The sequence below is a fragment of the Drosophila eugracilis genome, unplaced genomic scaffold (genome assembly GCF_018153835.1).
Source record: "Drosophila eugracilis isolate 14026-0451.02 unplaced genomic scaffold, ASM1815383v1 contig_445, whole genome shotgun sequence".
NCBI lineage: Eukaryota > Metazoa > Arthropoda > Insecta > Diptera > Drosophilidae > Drosophila > Drosophila eugracilis.
The window spans coordinates 2,315,303-2,342,333 of NW_024573311.1; the positions used below are offsets into that span (position 1 = coordinate 2,315,303).

General features: G+C 38.5%; 2 protein-coding genes across 2 annotated transcripts in view; both read left to right on the forward strand.

Moving 5' to 3' along the window:
* The first annotated feature begins 6,927 nt into the window (after positions 1-6,927).
* On the forward strand, positions 6,928-14,516 carry LOC121529677 (nuclear pore complex protein nup54-like). Its single transcript, XM_017209884.2, has 2 exons — positions 6,928-6,987; positions 13,106-14,516. The coding sequence occupies exon 2, from the start codon at positions 14,276-14,278 to the stop codon at positions 14,501-14,503; it is 228 nt and encodes a 75-aa protein (XP_017065373.2). The 5' UTR covers positions 6,928-6,987; positions 13,106-14,275; the 3' UTR covers positions 14,504-14,516.
* Positions 14,513-27,031, forward strand: part of LOC108104042 (protein bunched, class 2/F/G isoform) — an 89,758-nt gene continuing 77,239 nt past the window's right edge. The window contains 2 exon segments of the mRNA XM_041819098.1: positions 14,513-15,387; positions 15,389-17,274. Of these exon segments, the coding sequence (XP_041675032.1) occupies positions 14,593-15,387; positions 15,389-17,274 (2,681 nt within the window). The 5' untranslated portion in view covers positions 14,513-14,592.

Here is a 27,031-nt window from a genome sequence, read left to right on the forward strand (position 1 = left end):
ATCTTGCGGATCTTCCAAGCATTTGTAAATGCGAAATGCTTATTTTTATGCGTTTTCAATGCCAATTCCAAGGGAAAAGCGTACAAAATCACATGGAAATAATAGAAAAGCAATTTCCATTTGAGCAAGGAAGAGAGAGACAGAGGGAGAGAGAGGCATGGATACAATTCCCCAGCAGCGATTTGACCATTAAAATTATACCCACAGGACGAGCAGGCATAAAAAGCGAAGGATGCGAGGTGTTCGGGGCAGGAGACAGGGGAGGAGTGTCTATATCTCCAACTTGAATATGAAATCGTTTGGAAATGCCCAACGACCAAATTGGCATTTCGAAAATTGCACAAAGACAGAAGAAGATGTTTGAAAAGAGTTTTCTTTTCTTTTCCTTCCATTCCCATTTTTTTATTTGGTTGGTCACATTTGTGTTCTCGTTAACTGCTTGGGTGGGTGGCCATAAGGAAGGGGACATTGTCCTGGGGTAGGTGACTTCCTTACGTGTTGGTTGGTCATATTTTAGAAACTAATGTGACATTTCGATTATTCGATTGGATTTAATGTGTTTTATGAGTTTTACACGCTAGAAATGTTCGGCTTTCGCTTTCCCTTTCTCTCTGTGAGTTTGTGTGTGTTTTTGTGTGCGTTGTGAAAGTGATGACAACTCTGGCTGAGGATGGGGATACAAATGGTTAGGCCCTGTCATTCGTTTGATTCAGAGATAAATGTCATGGGCGTGGCTGACAAGTCCAGTAAAGGGAATGGTTCCTACAAAATGTTTCCTGGTTCATTTTTGTTCGTCGTATTTTATAATGAAAATGGAGCAAATTTTGATCAGTAAATTTGTGAAAGATCTTTATATGCCTAAAAAAAACATAAATCAACTTATAAATTTTAAGATTTATCCTGCATTTTCTTTAACAACCCACATATAGACCTCAAAAAGAAGTCCTTCCAGAATTCACTTAAACAACACCCCATCATCATCACGATCTAAGGGGCAAAGTACCCCCAAAAAAGTAGCCATTTCCCCTAACCAACTGCCATTCAAACTTTAACTCATTTGTATGCCAAACAGCAACAGAACTAAAAGTTTTTTCATGTGCCTCCCCCAACTTGGATTTATTTATTTTACTTTTTTCCCTCATCTCCTGTTCCCTTTTTTTTGCCCAACTCGGCACTTATTACTTATTACTGGACCCACACAGACTCACCGAACGAATACGAGCAAGGAAAAACCCTAGACATGCGAGACATGGAAATTCATCATCAAAAATGAATAATGTCTACACTTAATGCGGCCCTGGATGTAGCAGCCCCTGACCCTATGGATAAGTCGCATCGCACCCTGCTGAATCGCAATTCGCACCCCATCAAATGGCGGGGCGTGAAGCCAATGGAAGGCCGAGTGAAATCCCAAGTAGATCAGAGATGGGTACCCAGGTCCAAGTCCTTTGAGGGGGAAAACGGTTGCTTGAATATTAATTGTGAATATGTAGAAGTTATCCATGGCCACAAAAGGGATACAAATGTGCAGACTTACGAATGCAGGCGACGTGCATGGGTCCATGGCCAGGATTGATGCAGTGTGTCCTGTGAAGGGGCATGAAGTCGTGTCCTTAGATCTCTGAGTCAGAATCTAATAGATTTCTGCCAAGTGTCGAGATAAAAACATAATACGAAAGCAGGGAGCTGTCAAAGGGAAATTACTTATAAGTTTTGATGGGAAGGGTCGATTCGGTTGATGAGTAAGTCTCTAAGGGGAAAGACTATGCTACACATTGAATACTTTTGGAAGGCCTATAAAATAGATTATCCTAAATCTCTAGCTAGGAGTTTGTACCATTACCTTTTTAATAATAAAAAAAAAGTTGATAACTTTTTCCTTAAATAAGTTTTATTTTAGTTTGTTTGTTTTCTTACGAAAAGTTCCTTATTGGCTATTCGTTCTTTCTAAAATTCTAACAAAGTTTTAGATCTTTAATCTTAAAAACATAATATAAAAATTTAAAACACACATTATTACGTAAATATTTAAATAAATATATAAAGAAATGAATAAAACACCTTCAAATCTTTCCCCTGAAACCTTTTATGTTTATATTATGTTCTTAAATTTATATTAAAAAGCATTTTCCGCATTTTTATCCTAATATGCCATAACTTGTAGCGCATCATTCAACAATTCCGACACTTATGAGTATTTGCACGCCCTCAAGAGCCGTCAACCCCAACCTTAATCAGATGACAGATATCCATAGGAAAATTAAGTGAAAAAGTCTGGTTCTTAGACAACCCTGATATGAAGGAACTCCCCGAAAAAAAACGAAGCTATAATTTCTGACTAGACGTATCCACTAGAAGATCTGCTGAGGGAACAAATCGAGTGAGCAGAACATTTAATGAGCTTTGAAATTGTCTTTTTGGCGTACGAACTACGCCTAATTTAGTTCTGGAAACTGAAAAGCAAAGCAGAATCGAATTGAAATCGAAAATAGAGAAGAGAAGAAAGGTCTACAAATCAGAGGAAAGTTGTTCTATAATGCCAGTCATAAATTATGGGCAATTAATATGTAACACGTTAGATCCGAATTCGATTCAACAGCCTTTAATGGCAAAGTCCTTTTTGGCCATTTGTCAGCCTGGATGTGGCCATAAAAAAGCTACCGCTGCAGCACCCCCATTTAACCTACCCATCCCGCCCCACAAGAAACTCCTTCACTTTCGCTTTCCGTTGCTTCAGATAAATCACCATTAAAAAAAGAAACGCGTTTTCGCAGCGGCCAATCCGCCATCCAAACGGGGACATAAAATAAAATTAACTTAAAAAGCAAATTCTCACAGACATATTTTATCGTGGCGAATGTCCGATGTTTGGGCTTTGTTAGCTCATAACTCAATGGGCTAATCCTTTAAATAGGACATTCATGTTATCCTGCCTAGACCATGGCGCCCATTAAAATTAAATTTATATCTAAAAAAGCAACGCAAAAAGTCAACTGTCCACTCATATTGATATTTATGACATTTGCAATGCATTGTAATTCCTATTGGATTGTTATTAATGTTTATACGTGTGATATGATGGTTGTTGCCTAGGATTATTCAAGGACCTTTAATGGGATATGCTTTTCTGGAATGGAAGAGCCTTATATCTAGGTTAATTTTTAAGGAATTATGGAAAAGAATATGAAATGGTTAGGCATTTTAAAACTTTTTAGTAGTTTAAATCACTAAAATCTAGAATAACACTTTTCATATATATTTTAAAATTAATAATTATTAATAATAATAAGTTCTAAGAAAACACATATCATGGAGCTTGTATTGTTGTCCTTTATTCCATAAAAACACAAAAATATTATTTATTTATTTTTTAGTGTTTTTATTTCAAAATTGCTTCCCCTTCCCTTGCCAAATTCCTTACAATACCAATTCAATTTACAGTTCATTCGATTTCATAATTCCTGCCTTGTACACTGATCAAAGTATGTAGCAAGGACCTCCCACCCCTACACCTCACCACACCAGCCCCTTCCTCCCCCTCAAGGCAGCTGTTCAAAAATCCCACGCAGAAAAAATATTCTGAGGGTTGATTGGAAAGTTTTTCGGGCCCAGCCCAAATCTAATTGGACGCATTCGTTTCTCTTTTACGTTTGACATTTTGCCCTCTAAACAAAAAAAAAAAAGTTCTATTTAAATTGTTGAAATCCGCTTACGTTCCTCGCCAGGACTTCGGCCATTTTGTGTGTTGTCCAACACGTTTCGTATTCAGTCTCGAATTTCCTTTCCCATTTGAAAATCAAATTGATCGGTTTAAGTTCTAAACTAAGCTACTTAAATGTCCTCACATTTCTATAAATGTAAGATGAGCTTTAAGGTTCTGTTCTCCTTCTTGTTTCTTATTAGAATGGTTGTGTATCCTGTTTACTATTTCCCCCTCCACCAAAGGGAGACAAGAAAATCGATAATATGCAAATATTTTTTGCATCCCCCACACACATGCACGAGCGTAAAACAAATAGTAACGCGGCGAGTCCTAAGTCCTTTAGTTTGCCCTCCCACTTGCCCCACCCACCCAAACACACACTCACACACACACACGCAGACAAACTAAATAACTAAATACGCATTAGCATCCTGTCGGATTTTCCTTTATTATTGCGGCGGCCGTCGTCGAAACGAAAAGAAACGAGATGCGTGGGAGGCGAAGAGGCAGCGCACGTTGCACGCGCTCCTCCTGCGCGGACAGTGGGGCAAAATGGATTTGAATTCGGTATTTTTAACAAAAAGGGAGACAAAATATATACAATATAACTTTTATTAAGAGATTTCGGAAGTAGTTTTTTGTTTACATTATTTTTTGAATTCTTAGTAATTTCCAAATTTCGTCGATTCTGTCCCACTGTTAGGGAGCACACAAAAAAAATGCCAACAGTCCGAATGGCAACAAATTCAAACGAACATGTATGCAGAGTGTGACTGAAAGCATTATTAATAGAGAATGTCGGCGGCTAAACTCAACCAAACACACACACACACACATACTCACTCTGCCGGCACTCACACACACGCAAAAGGGATATAAAAGCAATAAGGACATTCATCTTCATAATTACGGGCAACGAAATGAAGAAGAAAGTTGGAGAAAGAGGAGAAGGATGTGGAATACGTAAGTGAAGAAATTCAAATGAAACGGCAAAGTTTTGCATATGCGATGGGGATGTGTGTGTGAGTGTTGTGCCAGGGAGTTGGAGAAGCTCTCCCTCTTTTCTGCGACTACACTGAAGAAAATAATGTGACTTTTAGGTTATTATATATATGAAAAGAAGTTTGTAAGTTCTTAAGTTGTTCTCAATTAGTTTTAATTCTTAAGTAAATATTGAATTTTTAAAATTAATAAAATTAAAGTAAAATATCTTAATTTGTAACTAATTTAAAATTTATAAAATACAACTTATAAAATCAAAACATAAAACCGGAGAGAGAATGCATTCTGAGGGGCAACAAAATATATAAATGGACAAACTATTTCGCTCAGTGCATGCTTGACCAAATGGGCGTCTTATGGAAATGACAGTTAAGCCCGCCGACGTTGGTCACCCTAATGAATCTCGAGCAGGCCGGCATTTTCCCTCCGTTCGAAATGCAATCAAATGGAAATTGTTAAAGAAAAGCAGAAATGCCCGAAAGGTTCGAACGGAACAGGACGAAAAGGACCGGAGGAAGGTGAGGTGGAAGAGCATGCCTGACTGGAGGCCAAGTCTGTGGACTTTGCCATTTAACAAGGGTGCAATGCAGCGGTCTGCACTAATTACGCACAAAACATGTCCAGCAAAAACCTTTTGAATGTCGGAAAAGCAACCAAAAAAAAAAGGGGGAGTTTTCCGTTTGGGGGAAAATGCTGGACCTTGAGGCCTCTGTTTGCCCAATGTTTTTTCCTGCCTGCTGCAATTTAAATGAGACGTTGTCCAAACGCAAGGGTGTCGCCTGCAATCGATGGGTGGATAGGAAAGTGGGCGGGGCATTTCAGAGGAATTAATTCTAATCCCGAACACGTTCCATCGCAGACGAAGTGTTCAGTGTGGGAGGTATGTACATTATATATACATATATAACATATAGTCTCAACTGGTGGAGGGTGCGTCGATCATTAGCGTGATTTCTTTCCGCTTTGACATCCAAGGAAAGCAGGAAAATTCGCCAAGAAACTCAGAACGCATCAATGAACTGTAAAGGAATAGGAAAAATATTACTTTGAAGGTGTTTTCCTAAAACGGGAAATATTCTTTACTAATTTGTTATTTCTTTAAATAAGACAACATAATTACTAATTAAAAGAATAAAAATAGTCAAATTTTTACTTAATGAATGTATTTTTTTAGGACATTGTTTCAAAGGTTTTAAACGGATTTCGAAAAATTATTTCTAAAGAAATACCGAAAAGTTACCTTTTATATTTATAATAAGCAACGTAAAATCGAAATTAAAACGAATTTTTGAAACAAAATTTCTAAAGCTTGGATTTGATATAAATAATGCAGTTTATATAATAAATTTAATATATTAATTAAAAAGTAAAACTTATTTTGGGCATTAACTACGTTTTTGCTTATGAAATAGCGACATCTAGCGGCAAAGCCCCTGCAGTAGTTAGACCACAAAGGCCGAAAGCGCTAGCATTTCCATGATTAAAATTGTAGAGGTATGGCAGCACTATAATTAGTGTTACCAGCCTATATAATGGTATATGTATTAACTAAAGATTTCTCCAACTTATACTTCCTAAGACTTTTACCCTTCAATAACAATAACAAAAATATTATAATAATAAGAAAATAACATTTACATAAATAATATTTATAATACTTTCAATTAAAACATACCATAGGATATTCAAAGATGTCCATAGCTGAACAGGTTAATAGCGCCGGCTTATTTATTTTAATCGACAGTCAATTGAAAGCCTATCAAGAACCTATCGCCATTCTTGAGTGATCGGGCTTGAAATTAATTTGATTTGAAACTATCGCATTAACAGTATTTTCCTAAAGCTACATTATAAAAGATAATCTACTGAAATATATATACTGCACAATCATAATATTTAATGAAATCAAAATAAAAATTAATTAATAATTAAATATTTTTGCAGTATTCCACATAATTTAAAGTTTGAAGAACACAATACTAGCTATTTCTCCATCTTTAAAATATTATTGGGATATCAAAAAAAAATTTTACAATTAATTTATTTTTTACGATCTTATAAGGCAAAACTTAATTTTTGAATTTTAACGCGCGTTAGTATTTAGGGATTTTATAGGTTATTTTTTGTTGGTTAAGAGCATTTGTATTTTTATTGTTTCGATTAATTATATCGTGCTAGTCCCTTAAATATGACTATCGATATGGTATCGGTATCGGTTCTCAGTTTTCGCTCGGATTTTTAAGCCGTTTCACCATCTGGTAACACTGCTCTATCGTTTTAACGTAAGGTCATTATTTTATATTATTTTTTAGCAGTTTTCCCCGAACTTGTAGTGTAGCGAAAAGCGCAAATCGCAGTAGGTGAAAATCGAAAGTATCGTGTGGTCTTATTGCTAAATTGTAAAACTCGCGGCGCCCTTGAAATCGTTGAGAAAAAAGCAAAAAGGCTGAGAGGCTAGCGCAAAATCGAAGAAAAAACTGTGTATGTGCGTGCGTGTGATTGTGTGAGTGTGACGTGTGCGTTCGCTGTGTGTGTGAGCGAGCTGGCATGCAGATGTATAGTTGTGTGTGTCGTTGTTGCTACGGCTATGTGTGCGTGTAAATTGAATAAGAAAACGGAGCACAAAAGGCACTGATGGAAAATTTATATGTGCGCTGAAAAATTAATTTATTTGCAAAAAGCCAAAGAGCTGCGAAAAGTTAAGTGACAAGCGGAGAGACGGGCAAAAAAAGCGAAAAAATTGTGGATTGCCGACTCTCTGCAGAATTAAAGAGAGTGTAAAAATCAGAGAGAGAGGGAGTTTGTGTATGTGTGGGTGTGAGCCGCCTCTGCCAGGAAAACTAAAAGAAAAAAGTCCCTGTCGTTAAAATGTGCAAAAAAAATTGTTAAATTCAATTGTTTGCTTTCCTCAGTTCGGCGTTTCAGTTTTTTTTTGCAAAAAACTTTTTTTGCCAATCTTTCATGCACGCTTTTTCGTTTATTTAATACCTCTCTGTCTCTCTCCCTCTATCTTGCTCTCGCTCTCTTGCTTTATCTCTCTAGCTCTCACGCTCTCTCTCTCCGGCTCTCTCGCTCTCCGTTTTTTGCTTATGCCAGCCAACTGTCAAAACTGTCATTTACCTTCCTTTTGTCCGATTAGCAAAACGCAACGAAAAACTAAAATCCCATCCAAATTTAAATCGTGGCCGTTCGCTTGTTTTTAGTTTATTATTTTATACCAAGACACGTAGTACTTTTAATTCGTTGGTCCTACGCGTAAGTGAAACGAAAAAAAAAAGCGGAGAAAGGAGAGGCATAAACGGACAAATCGCCGCCGCCGCACAGTGCAACAAATCGATCAGAAAACCAAAAAGAAGAAAAAATAGAAAAATCCAAGCAAAAGGAAACATGTTTTAAATGAAAGAAAAATCAGAGAAATTCAATGGAATATAAGTGGAAAAGTGTCGCGTAATTTTGTGTGTGCCTGCGCGTGTGTGTGCACCCATCCTTTTTGCTCTTCCTCTTTTACACTTTCGCTTTGTTGTTGTTCCTCCTGCAGTTTGCACTTTGTACCTTAGATTTTCCCATTTCCTCTTTCCCTTCTCATTTCTCCAAAACAGCTGGGCAAGCATTTGATTAACTCCAATTTTCTTTCTTTTTTTTACCGTATTGTTTTTTTGTGCCATTTGCTTTTGTTTATAATGTCAGCTGGTCCGGCATTGTTGTTTATTTTCGGTTCTGTTTCGCCTTGATTGTTTAGTCAAGTGTTAGTTTTGTTTTTGTGCCATTTTGCAATTTTCTGCTCATTTGCCATCCGATATTATGGGTTATTTTTTATGTGATTTTCACTAGAATTTATGAGTGGTGTTTCGGTTAACGGTAACTCATATTACACACAAGTGTTTAAGATTCTAAGTGTGTATTAAATAACGGTTGAATAGAATCTTTGGAAGTTTTTTTTGATATTGCTTTTCTGCCTGTTTGGTTTAATGGGTAAACAACATTGAAAGATCGCAAAACAAAATCATTATAAGAAACATTTTTTCATATTTCGTATTAGAACCGTTTTTTACCAACTCGATGGCAGTTAAATCTGATTAGCTTTGTTTGACCTTGAACCTATCCTACATACATCATCTTCAAGATCATAATGATCATCCCTTCATAACATCTCCAATTTCAAAGCGAAACAAAATAAACCTCAGGCCAGATCGGTTTTCTTGTCAAGCCGCGTGGCTAAAATTTTTGCTTACCCTGCACCATTTTTTAATTTGCCACTGGACTATAAGTTTGTGTTTAGAAATCGGATACGTTTTTGACTCCTTCCGACCACTATTTGGCACAGTCGTGATTGTTTTGATTATAATTTTTTAATCACAAGGATCGATTAAAGATTGAAAAATTCTCGTATGGATTTACGAAAAAAAATGCGTGTGCAGGCAGTCACGTCTACCAACGACAGATTCAATCTCTCAAAATGTTGAATTCCCTTTAGTAATGTAGGAATTTTCGGGGTTGTTATTCATTTGTTAGATTGTTAAAAAATAATGAAAAAATTCAGCTATTGGTCGTGTGGTTTGATTTATATAAATGAAACAAGCTTTAATCTACTCTTTAGCTTTTACTTTTAAATTATAAAACGAACTATTACTAAAGAAAGATTTTTATTTAGATTGAATAGGATCAGAAACCCTTTATCTAGAGTATAACTTTTGCTACTTTGAGGACAGGTTTTTACTATATCTCTTTTAGATATCTTTATTTTTGTTTGCCGTCCAACACAATTGAGAAATTTCATTCGATTTCAAATTGTATCTGAATATCTTATGGATGCAATGTCATTGTAATCTCTGACTTGTTGTTGCCTTTGCAGCCGCCTCTTCCTCATCTTCGTCTCCTTCCCTTCCGCTGCTCTTTTCTCGTTTGATAAACATTTTCATTGCCTTCTCTCGGCCTCTCTCTCACTCCCTCTTTTTCTTTCGGGTTCTTTTACTTCCTCCTACAACGCCTTCGTTTTTCTTTTCCTTTTCCCTTGCCATTTTTTTTTTTTGCATTGTGAATCATTTCCTTACGGAAAGGAAAAGAGGTGGGAAGTCCCTGTGGAAAGAGAAGGAAAAGAAAGTACTGATTGTAAAGTAATTTAAATTCAATATTCATACATCCTGTTTATTTACTTAAATTACTTATCAGGTTTAGTCATTAAAAGGTTTTATACTGTAGAGCGGCTGTTTTCTATTCTTGTAATTTTGTTGCTCATTACAAATTATTAATATGAATATCAATGTTTTCCTGGAAATATTCATTTATTAATAACATTCACTTTATTCAGTTGTTCATTTAAAATGCCTTTCGGATACAAAAAGTATTATGATTTAATAGCAAGAAAAGAACAATCGTTAAATTGTAAAGGACTTAAATATTTGTTCTGGATTTACTTTGATACACTGCAAACAATCGGGACACCTTTCTTGTTACTCTTCATCTTCTTCGGCTGCTGGTGCTGCGCTATCATCATCAATATTGATTACCGGCAGCTGTCCGCGAGAGAGAGAGACAGAGAGTGAGTGTAAGCGGTCAGCCGCTCTCCTTTTGCGGTTTGTTTGGTATGCGGCCCCTGCCCCGCCCCGCCCACTTGTAGGCGCCCACGTTGGATGGAAGAAGATGGAAAAGGAGGTGGCAAAGGGGGGCCAACAGGCTGCCTCTCTCGCTCTTTTGGAGCTCTTTCTCTCTATGATTGCAATTTTCTCAACGCGCATTCGCTCGCTCTCTCCTCATCGCTCTCTCTCTTTCTGTACTATCTGTTGTAGTTGCTTTTCATTACATTTGTTGTTGTTGGCTTTGCCATCGATTTTATGCTTTGTCGTTGCAATTAGTTCTTCTTCTGTTGCTTGTTTCTTGTCTGCACTTTTAGTTCTCATTTTCTTTAACCCCCTCTTCATCTTGTTTTTGTTGTTTTTCTATTGAGGAAGGCTGAGATAGAGCGTGAGAGAAAGGAAGACATGTAAGAAATTCTCCTTCCATCTTCCCTATTCGCCGATTTGTTTGTGTGCAAAATCTGGTGCCTACAGCGATACTTTGATTATCGACTGCCGGGGGTTAAAAGGGTTGTGGGTAAACCCAAGTTTATTGTCCAGAAGTTGAATTATTGGAGTGGTATTCCCTATCTAATAGTCCTGAATAGGTGGGGCATACTTAATCTGGGTGTGAACGCGATGGAATTGTTAGGGATTTAATCCGTTAATTGATTGGTTTTCTATTGGACAGAATGATCGGATTGGTAATCTCTTTCTTGTGGTTTGATGTTTGGCGGTTAAGGATTCAGTTGTCCAAATTTTTAGCATCATTTCCTTATATTATATTTTCCATTTACTACCATCTCGACCAGACGATCTTTTTTGACTTATTTTAGGTTAAGGAACTTAAGTTGTTTAATTTATTAACCTATTTAATCAAAATCGATCAATCGACATTTTAAAGTTGAATGAACCAGCACATTTTTTAATAGTCTTATTCCTTAATAGCTAGTTGTTCGACCTCACAATTTTCACTCCTTTACTCCCCCATAAGATCTCCAACGCTTGGGAAGAAGCTTTGGCAAACACCTGCGTGGCTCAAGAACAAGGCCAACAGACTCTTGAAGACCCAACAAACAACAAAAAAAAAACCCACCTTGACAGAGTGCTACGACCAATGTTGACCTATAACTGATTTTTTGTTGTTGTACGGTTGTTCTTCTGGTTTGCTGATTTTGTAGCTTGTCTTTGTTTTTTTTTTTTTTCAAACTAATTCCTCTTTTAGCCACGAAATAATCAGATTTTTTTGCATCGTTTATAACTCGATTAGGCAAAAGAAATAAAACAAAATTAAGCGAGTGAGAAAGAATAAAAGAGCACCGTCAAGGTCTTGACTTTGCCTTCTGGCAGGGCAGACGCAGAGTTCAAACGCAACTACAGTAATCACTAAAAAATCTGGATGTAAATTAGGAGAAATTGGAATCTGGAAATTGCTTACATTTAAAATTCAATTGACATATCAAAAACAACCTATTCTTATCTCTTAAATCTTTGGAAATATCTCTCTAGTGAAGATTCATTATTGAGTCTTCACTGTGCTAACAAATACTAGCACACTCTTTTCTAACCAGTCCACGCAATTTATGAATGATCGTCAAAGCTTACGGTTATTAACCAACACAAGTGCGGTGAAAAAAGAGAAAAAACGGCGCGTGTGCCCAAAAAAATGTTTGCAAAACTTTTTCGGCAACTTTTTTCGCGATTCGTTTTGTGGCTGCCTTTTTATCTCTTTCTCTTTGGTTTGCGCGCTCATTTCTGATTTCCGTAAACGAAATCGATTAAATAATGAGTGGGGCCGAAATAAAAAAAAATTCAATTCTAAAAGAAAATAAATATTTGAATATTCAATTGCAAATGCAAAAATAAATAAGGAGATCGTCGGAAAGAGAAATAAGAGGAAAAAAGTTATTAAAAGTAAACAATTTGTTTTTTTTATAGGTTCGGAAGGAAACCCCCTTCCCAAAAACCTTCTTCCTCTAATGTAGCACTTAACTAATTCAACAAAACTACGACGTACCCACCGCACAGACAACTCAATGAAATCAATAATAAAAAAAGGAGGCGAAACAAAAAATAATGAAAAGCACACAAAACCATCATCAACATCGTCATGATGATAATAAACGAACATGAACTACGCAGTTATGAAATTTAACTAGATACTTATAGAAAATCAAGCAGAAGGTTGTCTTTTACCTTCAGGCAAATAATATTCGGAATTTTTGATTGAGGCTTTGTTATATAGAACCTAAGCAAGGTTTTTTCTATTATTGTTAGATTATGTATAAGCCAACGATATCCGTTTAGATAGTATAGTATTTCCTAAACCTAGTAGAATAATTTGTTATTTATGGACTGCAGGGTAATGATAAATAAAATGTGTAATAAAAGCAACGCAATAGATTATTTTATATTATTGCAATCTGCACTACATTCAGCACCTTAAGTTCAACTTATACTTTGGCAAAAGAATGCAATAGATAACTCTGTATTGAGTGGCACATTAATAATGTTTGGTTATTATTTAAATGCATTTAATTACCCAAATGAACTCTTGACAAATGTTCTTACACTTTGGGGTTGTCTCGGCCTTCCCTTTTTTTATATTACGTATACGTCGCGTTGTTCGGTCCAATTATTTACCTTTCTTGTTTCTCCTCTTCCCTGTTGTTCTTCGATCTTTGTGGCCGGCGTCGTTTCGTGTGTGCATTTAATTTAATAAACAAATAATAGAAAATAATATTTATGTTTGCTCTTGATTGAATTTCTTATGACTTGTTTTCCTGCCAACCATTTTAATTGAAATTTATTCTAATTGTCTTTTCGTTTCTGCTCTGTTCTTCCACAGGAACTTCATTTCTACAATTTACTGCACTTTGCTAGTAAAACTTAACCGAAGAAATTGATTAACTCTACGATATAAAGTAAAATAACAGAAAACAAACCAAGAAATTAAGCGTGTGACGACAAAGTGGAAAAGTGCAACAGATCTATAAATGAATAAAAAATAGAAAATCAACGTGAAGTCTAAATCCTTAGTTAAACCAAGATCACCAAAATATTTTCATAATTTATAAGAAATATTTCCAGTGTGATAAATAACAGAAGTTCTAAAACAACGTAATAGTCATTTTCAAAAACGAATCATCAACTTGAAAAACCGAATCAAATCGAATTGATTCGATTAACAGCTGTGCTGTACACATGCACCTGTGTGTGTAGGGGGCGCGCGAGCGTGTGCTTCTACGTGAGTGTTTCGTGTGTGTACGAATTACTTTGTGTGTGCGTGTGTGTGTGTGTTAGTGGCGAAAATTGAAACGCCCGCTAAACAAAGTCAAGCGCTAGATGGCGCTCTCGCTGCCGCCTTTGACCAGTACCCTTGTTGTTGTTGTTGTTGATGCTGCAGCGAATAAAACGCGGAAAGGCAAATTATAACCGCCCACCAGCCCAGCCGCAACAAATAAATAAATTTCAATTTATTAACATAACAAAATCAACTCCCCAACACAAAATAATAACAATAAAAAAAGGAAAATAAGTAATAATCAAGAGTTTCGCATTACCCATCGTCGGTCGGTTCAAATTGCGTCGCGTCTCGTCGCGATCGTCGCTAGTCCTCGGATCGGATCGGAACGGAACATTGTAGTACGGACGGTTACGGATCAGATCGGATCAGTTGGCAGTCAGTCGGTGGCACCTGACAACGCAACGCTAACCGCTATTATGCATCGGCGTCGTCGGTTGGCCAGTGCAAACAGTGCAAAAATCTCATTCGAATTGGCGGGCAAGCAGCAGCTAAAACAACTGACAGAACTTCATTAACCCAGGCTATAATCAAGTATATATATATATATATAAATATAGACAGTTAGTAATACTAAATCGTAGTTTAATATCCAAAACTAATCGCAACGTAAACGTTGGTATAACTTTTTCCGTGGCCCAAATAATCCAAGAATCGTTAGCAATCCTGGATTATTTGCTAAAGACTTTGCGTACGCTGAAATCCAATTCGATTATGGCCGAGAATCAAAGTGCGGCCAGCGAAGATTCCGGTCACCAACAGCAACATCAGCAGCAGCAACAACAACACCAGCAACATCAGCAACCACTAGCCACCACATCATCAGTCACCGCCGCTTCATCCACAACGACTTTAGTTAATCAGTCGCCCACTAACTCGCAGGCCTCATCCCCGGAAAATTCCCAGGAAGCATTGCCCTTGGTGCGACGCCAGCAATCGTAGTAGCAGCAACAGTAGCAGCAGCAGCAGCCGCCACAGTTGCAGCAACCAGCAGCAATACATTGCAGCAGCAACGCAGCAGCATTAACAACATGTTTGATCGCACGGTAAATGCCAAGTTCAAGCCAACGGCCTCAAATGCCGGACCCGGCAACAATCCAGGACGCAGAAACTCCATGTTGACACCAGCCCGAGGCGTCAGTGTGGCTGGCACTGGCGGAAATATACGCAAGCTGACCAAGGTCAACTCGCTGACCAGCAATCATCACTTTGCTGTCTGCTATCCCCCCAGTAACATCTATCAGAATAGCAACAATGCCGGCAGCAATTCGGCTTTGCAGCGCACAACAAGCGAGAGTTTGCGTTTGAACTCGCTGAGCCGTGTGGGACCACCCACAGCCACATCAGTGTCCAGGGCCAGTAGTAACTCCAGTCTGGCCACATCAAACTCCACATCGCTGGCCCCCAAATCGAGCAGCAGCAGTGGTGGCAGCAACTCGACCCCGCAGCAACAACCGGTGGGCAGCAGCAACACTAGCAGCAGCAGCAGCAACAACAGCTTCACCAAGGCCAGTTCGCCCAACAACAATGGAGCACGTACGGTGAGTGGAGGAACTGCAACGGCTGCCACTGCAACAGGCAGTCATCACCAACAGCCACATCACCACCATCATCATCATCACCACCATCAGCATCACAACCATCACCAGCAGCAGCAGCAACAGACTAGCCTTAGCCAAGGACACGCTTCGTTGACCGTCGCCGGTGTGTCAGCTGCGGGCGGAGGTGGTGGTGGTGGAGGTTCCTCGGCGACCGCTGGTGGTGCCACCAATCGCAAACCAAAGACGACTTCCTCATTCGAGATCACCTCGGTGACGGTGGGCCATCCCAAAGCTAAATGCGGCCGGCGATACTGGAGACGAGTCGGCCGATGATCTGGACGAATCTCACACGGATGACAATAGTCGGATAACGGACCTGGAGAACGAAACGCCCTCGATGTCAGAGGATACTTTCTCAAAGGAGGAGGTATACTATGCCAACAATGCCCTCAGCACGAATGCGCCGGTGATACCGACTAGCTCGCAATACGGCCTCGTGGTGGTGGATCCCATTGGTCCTTCGTTGGGCCAGACGATCCAGAACGTTCAGGTGAACGTGTCGGATAACATAATCAATGTGGTGAGTGGTGCCGTCACACCTGGTGGCACTAAGAAGAAGGACGACAACAAGGAGACACAGCATCGCAGTGAGCGGTTCAAGGTGGTCAAAATTGAGTCCACGGAGCCGTTTAAGCGAGGACGCTGGATGTGCATGGATTACCTGGATCACTCGAGTGTGGGTAATGGTGGTAATAACAACGAAAAGACTGGCTCTTCTACTTCCGATGCGCACGCTGCCACGGCGGATGGTGCAGCAGGTGTGGTCGGTGGGTCAGAGGCCCTGCCTCACAAGACTACCCAGAGTATGATTCTGCCGCCCACCCAGAAGCTAAATGAGAATCACCTGGAGGCCAACTCGACCGATGCCAATTGGAACTATGCCGAGCAGCAGCAGCAACACCAACAACAGTCGCAGCAAGCGTCTCAGCAATCCCAGCAGCAATCCTCGCAGCAGCAGCAACAGCAGACTCAGATAAGTGCCACGCCCAGTGGGGTAATGACGGCCCCCGCAACAGTGGTTCACGGGATGCATCAACTACATATGGAGGCCCAGCAACAACAACAACAACTCTTCGACAGCGTCAATGCCAATGCCAGCTCACCCAATCCACCCGGTGACCCCAACAACATGGACTATGCTCGAACGGCGGCCATGCAACTGCAACAAACGCTGCAACAGCTCAAGCAGCGCGAAGACGCCATGGACGTGCCACCAGGTGGCTATCCAAATTACCAAAACGGCGGCGATGTTGCTGGTGGGGCGGCCAACAACAACAACAGCGGTGGTGGAGCTGGAGAGTCCCAGCTGAGCACCAGCTATGTGGAGCAACAGCAGCCATTGTCGCCGGCACCACTAACGCCCCAGGCCGCGCCCACATTCGCAGCTGTTGCTGCCGGGCAATCGCCCAACTTCCAATTGGAGCAACAGCAGCAGCAACAAGCAACATCGCAGATAGATGGAATAGTCTCACAGCCATTCAACCAACAACAACAACAACAGCAGCAGCAGACCCCACAGCAATCAACACCACAGCAAACAGCAGCAACTGCAACATCTGTAGTCGCTGCAGCACCACCACAACAGACTTCAAACACTTCCAATGCAGCGGTAACCACTGGCCAGGGTCAGACATTGCCGCTGTTATTACACATGAACAGCTACGATAAGCAGCCCAATCTTGGAGCAGCAGCAACTGGAGCCGCAGCAGCAACATCGGTGGCTGCCCCGCCAGCAATTCCCACGCTGCAATTGCAGAGTGCTCCTTCGACAATTGCCGATCCGCAGCAATTGATGGTGCCACAACTGCAGCAGCAGGAGGAGCAGCAGCAACAACAACAAACACAACAGCAACAGATTCCGACAGCAAATATCGCGAGTGCTAGTGCCAATAATAGTAATCTAAACCTAACGAATACGAATGTTGTGGCCACCGCCGAGGCAACAACAAACACGCTGACCTTGACCGATGAACAGGCGACCGCGGCAGCAAACACTGCAGCTGCCGTTGCAGTTGCAACCGGAGCTGCAGCAGCAACAGGAGTTACATCGTCATCAGCTACAACGCAGCAGCAAATTCAACAGCAACCAAATGCAGAATCCGAGACTGAAAGGTAAGTCAAGAGCTGAATATATATTTTATTTTATTGAATGATCTTAGATACATATATAGATAGAAAATGTAAGGAAATTAACGAAAAGATTTGGAAATTTTTTATATTTTAAATTTCTTTCTCTTACTTTTGAAACCAATCCCCTAAAAACTTCTTCCAATTTTCTTTAAGTCGAATCAAAAGTATTTAGTTCAATGGGTTAATGTATTTGGCTACTATCTTATCGACTTTTCCATTTTCCTCTTCAAATTCATTCACAAAAAACTTGTGACTTTGGTTTTCCACATTTACGACTTGGCATTTGGTTGTCTTATCTCGAATAGTATTGGCCTGATCAAATATTTACACGATTATACACAAAACGCTGCCGCTCTGTCTGCTTTTGTACTGTTGGTGGGACTTAATCAATTAATTCGGAAGACCGAAAGGTACCGAAAGTTATTTATGGACAGAGTCGAGGTTTGCCTTTGGTTTGCATTCGACTATATTTAGAACGCATAAAACGTTGTTTGAACAAGTTTTTGAGAATGCCCGATGGCCTGACAGCGCGCCTTCCCCCTTTGTCCCCTTTCTGAATATTATCGTCTAGGGCTAGTTTCAGGTTCATTTCGAGTCGCTAAAGTGCCAACACGCGCCGCCTTCTCTTTCTCATTGTGTTACGCCGTCTCTTTCGGTCACAAGAAATAATTTCGCCACTCAAATAATTTGTTGTTGGCTCTTTTTTATAGTTTTTTTTTTTTATTTAGTTTTGTTTGTTTGCAAATTTGCTGCGTCCATTTGCTGGAATTGCTTGCTTAGGCGGGAAGCGTAAAAAGAGAAAGAGATAGTTGGTAAAGGAGGAAAAAAGAGAAAGACCTCTAATAGAGGGTAAACCTCATTATAATAATTTATTTAATAAAAATTCATCAATGAAATTAGCCATGGAATGTTTGCACAGAAAGCGAGTGGTGTATAAATTTTTGGGTAACTAAATGGGGGGAGGAGCAGTTCAGTGTGTATTTTGTGGGGGCGGTGGCTCTACAACCACAACAGCAAAAACACGAACGTGACACAAAAGGTCGCTTTAATTAAGTTCGTTTTAAAGCGTACAACAGTTTACTCAATTGCCATACACTGCAAAAATACTTGACAAGAAATTGTAGAAAATTGCAGTTATTATGGCTAAATTGACAAAATAAATTCGGATTTATTGGTTAAATTATAGTTGAACGTTTTCAATTTAAGCTTACCTTTAAGCTATGGACAATGTTTAATGATTTCATAAAATATCCTAATATTTCAGATAATTTGAATACAACGAAATCAAAATATAAAACATTATTAATTGGTTTTTTGTATTCATTGCTGTGTTAAGTTTTAAACAATACATTGCAAATTGCAATCATCCAAAACTATTGTTTTGTTTCATCACATTTTTAGAGTGTTTCAAAACTAACTCATTGACCAACTGTTTTTCGTGTTAAGACGTGGTGACATTTTTGTTGTCACTGGTGCCGCCATCAGGCTTGATGACTAATTTGTTTGCCATAGAAAAAGTTTATTGGATGACTCAGTTTTTCGGTGGTTTTTGCATTCTGCTGCTGCTAAACTGATTAACTAGTAAAATGCATACAAAAAACGGGGGATCTTTTTCAGTAGTTTAAACATTGAGCAAATGCCAAGAGATTAAAAAGAGAGAAGAACCAAAGTCAAGGCAAATGAAACATGTGTAGTAGGTACATATTCAGCAGATATACAGATACAGCAGATACGAAAGATATCTGTATATTATATATTCTTGGCAGATTGCGCATTTGCGTGTGACGACGAGGAACAAGTCAAGTGTCTGCAACTGCCCCCTCAGAAGACCCCTTCTGCCATCCCGCCCATTTTAGTCACTCCCCATATATTTCAGAACGATCGTTCTTTTCGTTTTTTTTTTTACCCAATGAAATGCAACTGGAAAATGTAAAAAAAAAGGGGCAGACTGTGGCAGCAAAAGGCAAATTACAATGAATTATGTGGCTTGGGTATTAAAAATAGCCGGCACCCAGGGCCCGTGGGCTGCAGAAAGGGGGTTGGTCGGGGAGCACTGACAATGCGTCGTATGAGTAATGCCTCCACATATGTAAAGTTGGAAGTGGTTTGTTCGTGTTTGCGATTGTCGGCTTAGCAACAACTTGAAGACCAAAACGGCCTGCACTTGACAACCTCCCTCTCCCTCTGCAAACTCCCCTCTCAATCTTCATTTCACATTTCATTTTCTCCAACTCGTCTTCTTCAGCCAGACAATTTGTCCATGTTTTCTTTATTAGAGCAACTGATTGATGCACTGGCTCCAAGGGCGTCGCTCACCCATGGTTTTCTACATTTTCCCCCACCACCCCTTGAGGTCCACTTACGTCACTTACATGGGACAAGTGGCTATAAAGGAAAAGGAGTGAGGGAAACCAGTTTCTAGCCCTGTCAATTGAAAAGGAAAGTCTTTACTGAATGACACTCAATGTGGTCTGTTGTAACAATTGCAATTGTGTATCACTGTATCTTATATAAAAGAAGATTTTGTTGGATTAAAATTGAATAATAAATAAGTTTGAACTGGTTAAGGGGGCTCAAAATTAATTGAAAGATATTGAAGAACTTTTTTAAAGCTTTGCTTTTATGAATTTATATAAATAAGAATTCGATTTTAGATACTTTTAGTTACCTAATATTTGATCTTCTTTTAAATTGTATACATCCACGGATTAATCATCGTTATTCTTCTGAAATCAGCAAATGTTTATTGCTAGAATATAAATCGCTGCTTGCGTCTGACAAGCATCTGGAATATAAATTCCCTTCCGTTGAAATTTGCAATTTTTGAATAGCTTTAATGACAAAAATAAATTCCATTAACTTCTTATGCCCGAGTTGGCATGGCTGGCCCCATGGTCAAATGTTGTCATCGTCCAAGAGCTGAGCTCATAACTTGTGCTCAACGCACACACTGGAAACTAATTTGCCTTTGTCCAGTCAAAGCTGCCAATTAGTCGGGCAGAAGTAATCAAAATGTCTCTATAAAGTGGAAGACTTTATGCAGAATTGTTGGCAGAATTTCTTTCATTACTAAAACCCTTGGTTACAGTGAATCGTTTAATAAAGGAACTTTGCATAATTACTATATTAGAAATGCCTAGATTGTGCATTAAATGAGTGAACGCCGTGAATCATATTTAATAAGAAAAAGTTATACACTTTTTCTCAGCTTTGGCTGAGTCTCTTCCTGACTTTCTTTTGCTATCATTCAAATTAAACAATGTTTCACTCATCCGCCACACTCTTCTCCACAGAAGTCTGTAGATTTTAAGTGATTGTGTGCAGGCAATTGACAGATTTACTGCAATTGGTTTTGGTTTGCCGCGGAGGCAACGACCCGATCGTTATTCTCGGAGCCAGGAGAAATGCGTCACCCAAAACGAAGAAGCACCGATAAGAAGGAGACACCTTTACCTTTCCCTCAATCCCAAATCCCCTTGCGGAAATATGAAACTATATGGGTATATCAGTGGATGTGATTACCTCATGCGTTGCTAAAATCGCGACCAAGGCAGGGCCTCGTATATATCTGTTTGAATATGTATATATATCGAAATGTTAACTTGACGCGTGCCTGGCATTGACCGACTTAGAATAATTGAAAGAGCCCCGAAACAGGAGCTGGGAAATGGGGAGGTTAGGCCTGCTCTTGGATACCAATGACCTCGGCAAATGAACTTCCGTAATGGGAGGAACGAACCGAAGGGAGAGGCGCCAAGAAATGCTTTGTCAATTACTCACTCTTCTTCGATCGAAGTTGATTCATATATATATATATATATATATATTTGTATATACATCAAGCGGAATCAACAATAATAAAGTATGAATAAAGAAGTAGCCAAACAAATAGAGGAAGGAGAATCAAATTGAGCATTCAACAGAGTTCTTTAATGTCATTATTCTTTTGTTTTGCCATTTTTTGTTATTGGTTTTGTGTACTTGAACGGTGGCGCTGAAATCTATGTCAAAGTCATAGTGAAAGGTATACCTGTCTGGGTTTGTCAGATTTCCCAAAAGAAAAGTCAGAAAGAAATTAGCGAACACCTGCTCGAGCTTTTTTGCTGCTCATATTTCCTTTTGCCATGATGTGCGATTTTGTTTTTAAATATTTTAACATAAATTAAATATTTCGAATTGAAAGTTTTTGTTAAGGCAGTTCAATGTAATTCACTAGACCTAAATTTCGTAGCTTGATAATTTGCTTAATAATTTCCTAAAATCTCATTTATTATTGGTTTATACTAAAAACCATTAATCATCTCCCAAACTCAAAATAATTTTCATCCCTGTGATTCCAGTTTTTTGCAGAAAATTTCTTGCGGAGATACGAAAATATTGAAAATACTTGTATTTATTTTTTGCCACAAGGTCAAAAACATTCCCGTCTCACATGTGCCAAAATATATATCATTTCTTTTGCTACTTTGCCTTGGCTAAAACTGCCGCCTGTTTGGTTTTTCGTTGCCCCTGTCGGCTTTTGACGCATCTGACCTACTAAGGAGGCAACTTTCTGTGCCATTATTTTACGCTCAAGAACATCTTGAGGTGGTTTGTTACTTCCGTTTTTGGGATTCTGCCTTATCGGGTGACGGCCAACCAACAAAATTTGCCCTAGTCTATCATTTGTTTATCTAAATTAAAGAGGAACTGGTCTAAACCGAAATTAACTTCACTTGCCAAGATAAAAGATTGAACAAATGTATCTGCAAGTCCGGTATAGCAACAAACCACCAGTTTAGATTACCAAAAAAAAGAGCTTAGAAGGCTTTATTTATTATTGTTATAAAAAATATGTTAAAATCTTTAGGACAAAAATGTGTTTCAAGTTGTACAGTTAGCAACGTTTTTGGTCAAACACGAAACGATTCTAATCTTCAGATAATGAAAACCTTTATTTATCAGCAACAGTTGTTGCCATTCTTCGTGCTAAAGATAATTTACATTACTAATTTCTTTTACTAGGAAAAGTCGGTGAGGTACCGTTTCAAGTGTCTTGTTGCTGGAAATGTAAACAAATTTGTCAACGTCTATTAAGGAATATTGAATGTTCAGAACAGAAATTAAATGCAGTTATTGATTTCGTAGTAGTCTATAGTTTCTCATTACCACAAAAACAAACCCGAACTTTTGCTTTTGTTAACGTAATGCTACTGCTGTCATGGATATTTTCTAATAAATAACCCAAAACACCTTTTCCAGATTGAATCATTATTCACTTCCTCATAATGCATTTGTGCCTGCATGAAGCTAAATAAACATGAGCACAAACAGTATACAAACATGCATTTCCATTTTATTTTCGTCTCGTTTACAACTAAAATAAAAAAGTATACGCCATATTGGGGGCTTGCAGCCCCCGTCCATCTTTCCACCCCCTTTTGGCTTACATAAAAGCCACGCTTTACGCTAAAATGAGCTTCGCCTTATGCGCTGCGCACTTACTCGATGCCCAAGTGTATGGGGGAAAAATTGTGATGTAAAAAAGTAACAAAATGTAGTAAAAACTGGAAAAAATTCGTTTACAACAGTGTGCGGAAAAAAATGTAACGAAACCAAAAACACAGCTTGACCTTCGCTTGGGAAATTCGATGCTCTCAAGAAAAGTGGTTGGCAAGGGGTGGTGGTGAAGGAGGGGGATTGTTTGCTAATCTAGGCGCCACACAACTTTCCAATTGGTGATGAAATAGTTTCGAGTGCTTTGTTAAATATTTATAATTACTATTACTGCGATAAACGTGGAAATCACTAATGGAAGCTTAAAGGGAATTATAGGGAATACCATATGAAGGGAACTATAAATACGATTGGATTTCTAAATGCATAAACTAAGAAAATCAGATGGTATATTTTATTGAATTTCTGATTTTCTTACCTTTCTTTTAATCATTAAAAGTAATGCATTATGATTATATTTTTTAGTATTTGATTTTTTTTACCTTTTTATAACTTTATAAAAAAAAGAAAACAAATTTAAAAAGTGATTTTTCTGCTATAACCATTAAGTCTTGTATACCCCAGTGCTAATAAAATGAGAGGTATTTAAAAAACAACAATAATAAGACGTCTCTCTGACGTCGCTGGGTCTGTCTGGCGTCTCACACACACAGAGGCAGAAAAAACATTTACATAGGTATGGCTGAGAGATTTTTGCATGACTCCTAGGATTTGTAGTTGCTGTTAATGTTGTTGTAACTGCAAAATGATCGTTGGCCGGCGCATTGTAGCAAGCTCTTCTTATTCTCTCCCTCTCCATCTGGATGTCTCTTCCACTCTCATTTTCTCCCGCTCTCGCACACCCCTCACACACACACACACACGCACACACTCAAACCCACACAATCAACGGTCATGCGTTCGTATCGCTTCGTTTTGTGTCTAAAAATAGACACAAATATTGAAGTTGATTTTTATACGGCCGTCGTCAGATACCCCCAAACACCCCACTCCGCCCCCCTGAAAACCTCGTCGTTTCCGCGCCCTCCCCTCGAGTCGTTTGGTTAGTCCGTTGTTGCTATCAAGCATCGCCTATCAATGTGCGACTATTTCACTAGTTGTTGTTGTTATTGTTAATGCTATTATGTTGTTGCTGCTGCTGCTGCTGCTCTGCCTTCATTATAATGCGTTGTTGTTGTTTAAAAATAAACTCTGCTGCGCGTGGCATTTTTTTCCTATTTCTACTCTCTCACGCGTTTCGAGAGAGGGAAACTTGAATGAGAGCGAAGAGAGGACGCAGTCTTCTTATGCGTTGATTAAACTCAATGAAATAAATTAGATTTAATTCATGTTTCTGCCTCTCTTCCTCTAACATTCTCGGTCATTACACAAAGAAAATTATAGATCCCTATGCTTAGTAATTCTCTTCCTTGGAATGTTAATGAAAAACTGATTTAAATATTAGCTGCTGAAGTTCTTTGTTTTCTTCAAATAAATGTACTAAGATTTTAATTTTGTTCTCTGCACGTTTTTCAATTTCTCATTTATGACAAAGTTTTTTAAAATTTTGCGCAGCATTTTGCAATATTTGTTTTGTACTTTTTCGCGCCAATATTTTTAGCACCTTCTCCAATTTTTCTCTGTTGCTGGCATTTTTGTTTGTTTTCCTATTTAACGCCACGAGCTGTTTTTCTCAGATAAAATTCAAAAGATGTGTGAGGACGGGCGTAGGGAGGGGGAGGCGTCTGGTGAGTGCAACAATGTTGCTTCGTTTCAAGTGGCTGTTTAACCCATTGATGGCCCAGGGCGCACAAGTGCATAATGGAAACATTTAACAGAGTGTGAATTCTGTGTTTTTTCGATAAACCAAGATAAAATGGTGATGCGGGTAATAATCATTTCTTTCTGGTTAAATATTTTTAGTTTTATGAAATTATATGCCATACATCAGAGAAAACTATTTAGTCATAGTTGTAAGTCAGCACTTCTAAACAAAGGAATCTATAATCTAAATAAATAAAGAAATCCAAACATTCATTAGAGACCAGCAAGTACTTGTTCATCTATTTTCCCCCACAAAGTCCAAAAATAAATTCCAAATTGAATTCCAATTCCATGCGAAATCCAAAAACGAACTTCCCTTTTGTTGCCAGGCAGGAATGTTAACGAGGTGTGAGTGTGTATGGTGTGTGCCTTCTTGGTGTTCTCTCTAATCATTATCAAACAAATATCAAAAAGAGGAATAAAAAACCTGACGACTCACAACCTGCCCCACTGTGGTTGCGATGCGAACTGAAATGCTGAACAGGTGTTTCCATGTGACGAGAGCTGAACTTTCATCGCTCGAAATTAAATGCGAACCGCCGGCAGAGGGAATACCTCAGATTACGACTGCCCCCAGGGTTTTTTGCTCGCTTTTTACACATTTTTTTGTTGTTGTTTTTTGTTTCCCAACAATTGACACTTCTCTCACTTGTTTTAGACATTTTTGCTGAAAATTGAAACCTTGACAGAGCGTGAAACGCCTTTTATTGATTTATGGGCGCCTCTTCGTTCGCTCGGAATCGTCTGATTGATTGATTGATGATTGGCTTTGACTTTGGCTATTGACTTCTTGCATATTTGCAAGTCAAATTGAGCCCAAAAAAAAAGTAAATCCAAAAGTCGAAGTAAAAGAGTGCAAAAAAGGCAAAGCACTGGGAAAAAGTCGATTCTCCAGACCATATAAAAAAAGAGACCGAAAATACAGAACAAAATTATTGATAGACGTCAGTTGGTGCTGGCTGTGATCTTATAGATAGCATGTAGGGAAATGTCAGGGAATAGGGGGATAGAAGCCAGAGCACATGATTTAAATACTAAAGACAAGAATAACAAAGAAAAGCAAGTAAAACGAAAAGAAAAACAACCCACAGTATCAGGCATATTTATTTGCTCATAAATTTCTACGGTCCGCGAAAGATAGCCAACAACCACTACACAGAGACACAATGTCCCCATCTCTTTCGGCATCCCCTCTGCCATCTCACTCCTCAGATTCTCCTCGGAATGTGTTCTCTAGAGAAATTCTTGCCAAGTGCCATGTTTCTGGTGCGATTCTACCCACAGTGGGTCAATAATCGCAATCAATTGAATGAGTTTATGTGCTCAGAATGCAAATTGCCATTTTTCATACAAAGTTCTTACAAATTTTATGTATCAGAACACATTTTTGGGAATTTATTTAATGGATAATGTGTGGAGGGATTAAAATGACAAGATCGACGCCTTCGTTGATTTAAGTTTATAAATAAATTGCAGTTATTAAGTCTCTTACGTTTTATAATGTATAATTTAAAGGTAGTTTAAAGGGAAAAGATTTATTTGATCGAGAAATAAAAGGTGCAAACTTTAAACTTCTTAGTTCTTCCCTTCGACAAGAATGAACAAGAAAAATTAAACTTAAATCTGAAACTTCAACTTTATTTTCGTTGTATCTGCTTTCCCAATCCGTGGAGAACTTAATTAAATGACTTCAGAATCGAGGCATATCCAAAGGTTAGATGGACATGTTGATTAATTAACATTCCTTTTTCATTTAATCATGTCATTCCTCGCACAGTGCCAAAAGTTGTCTGAGTTCGTTTTCGCTCTTTTTGCATGTCAAACTTAATTTGATATTTTGGCAAAACAAAGGGCTGAAAGAGAGTCTCCTTCTTTAAAAAGCAAAGAAAGGAGTTGGGATGTAAACAAAAAGCAACAAAATCGAAATAACAAACCAGGCAAACTGTTGGGGAGTGGGAATAGTATTTTTGGAGGATTGGGTTAAGGATTGAGGGTAGTTTTCATAGGGCTACTAACCTGGAAAGAAATTCAAAACATTTATAGAATATTTTTCAAATTAAAAGGTTTATATGTAAAAAATTTCACGCCAATTCAAAATATTTTCTTTTTGATTTTCTAGTTTGTTGAACTAAAATTGTAGTAAATAAAAAAAAGTAGTAACTTATCTTTAAATTTTGTTTCTGTTAGATATTCTTTGTAAAAAAATCTTAAATGCCTTCTACTAAGAGCACTTTCCCCCATTATGATAAGTAATTAAGCCTAATAGAACCGTTTACGATAGCATTTTTAAAAATATCCTGCATTAGGTTGTCCGCTTTTTAATGGATTGTGCTAGTACATAAATCAACTGGTAACACCCAACCTGCCTCCCTATTTTCAGGGGGTTTTGTTGTCAGATAAAAATGCCACAACAATGACCACAAATGGGCGAAAAGAACAC

What these genes read in the sequence shown, in the direction of transcription:
- LOC121529677 (XM_017209884.2), top strand. Translation starts at nt 14,276, where the DNA reads ATGGCCGAGAATCAAAGTGCGGCCAGCGAAGATTCCGGTCACCAACAG.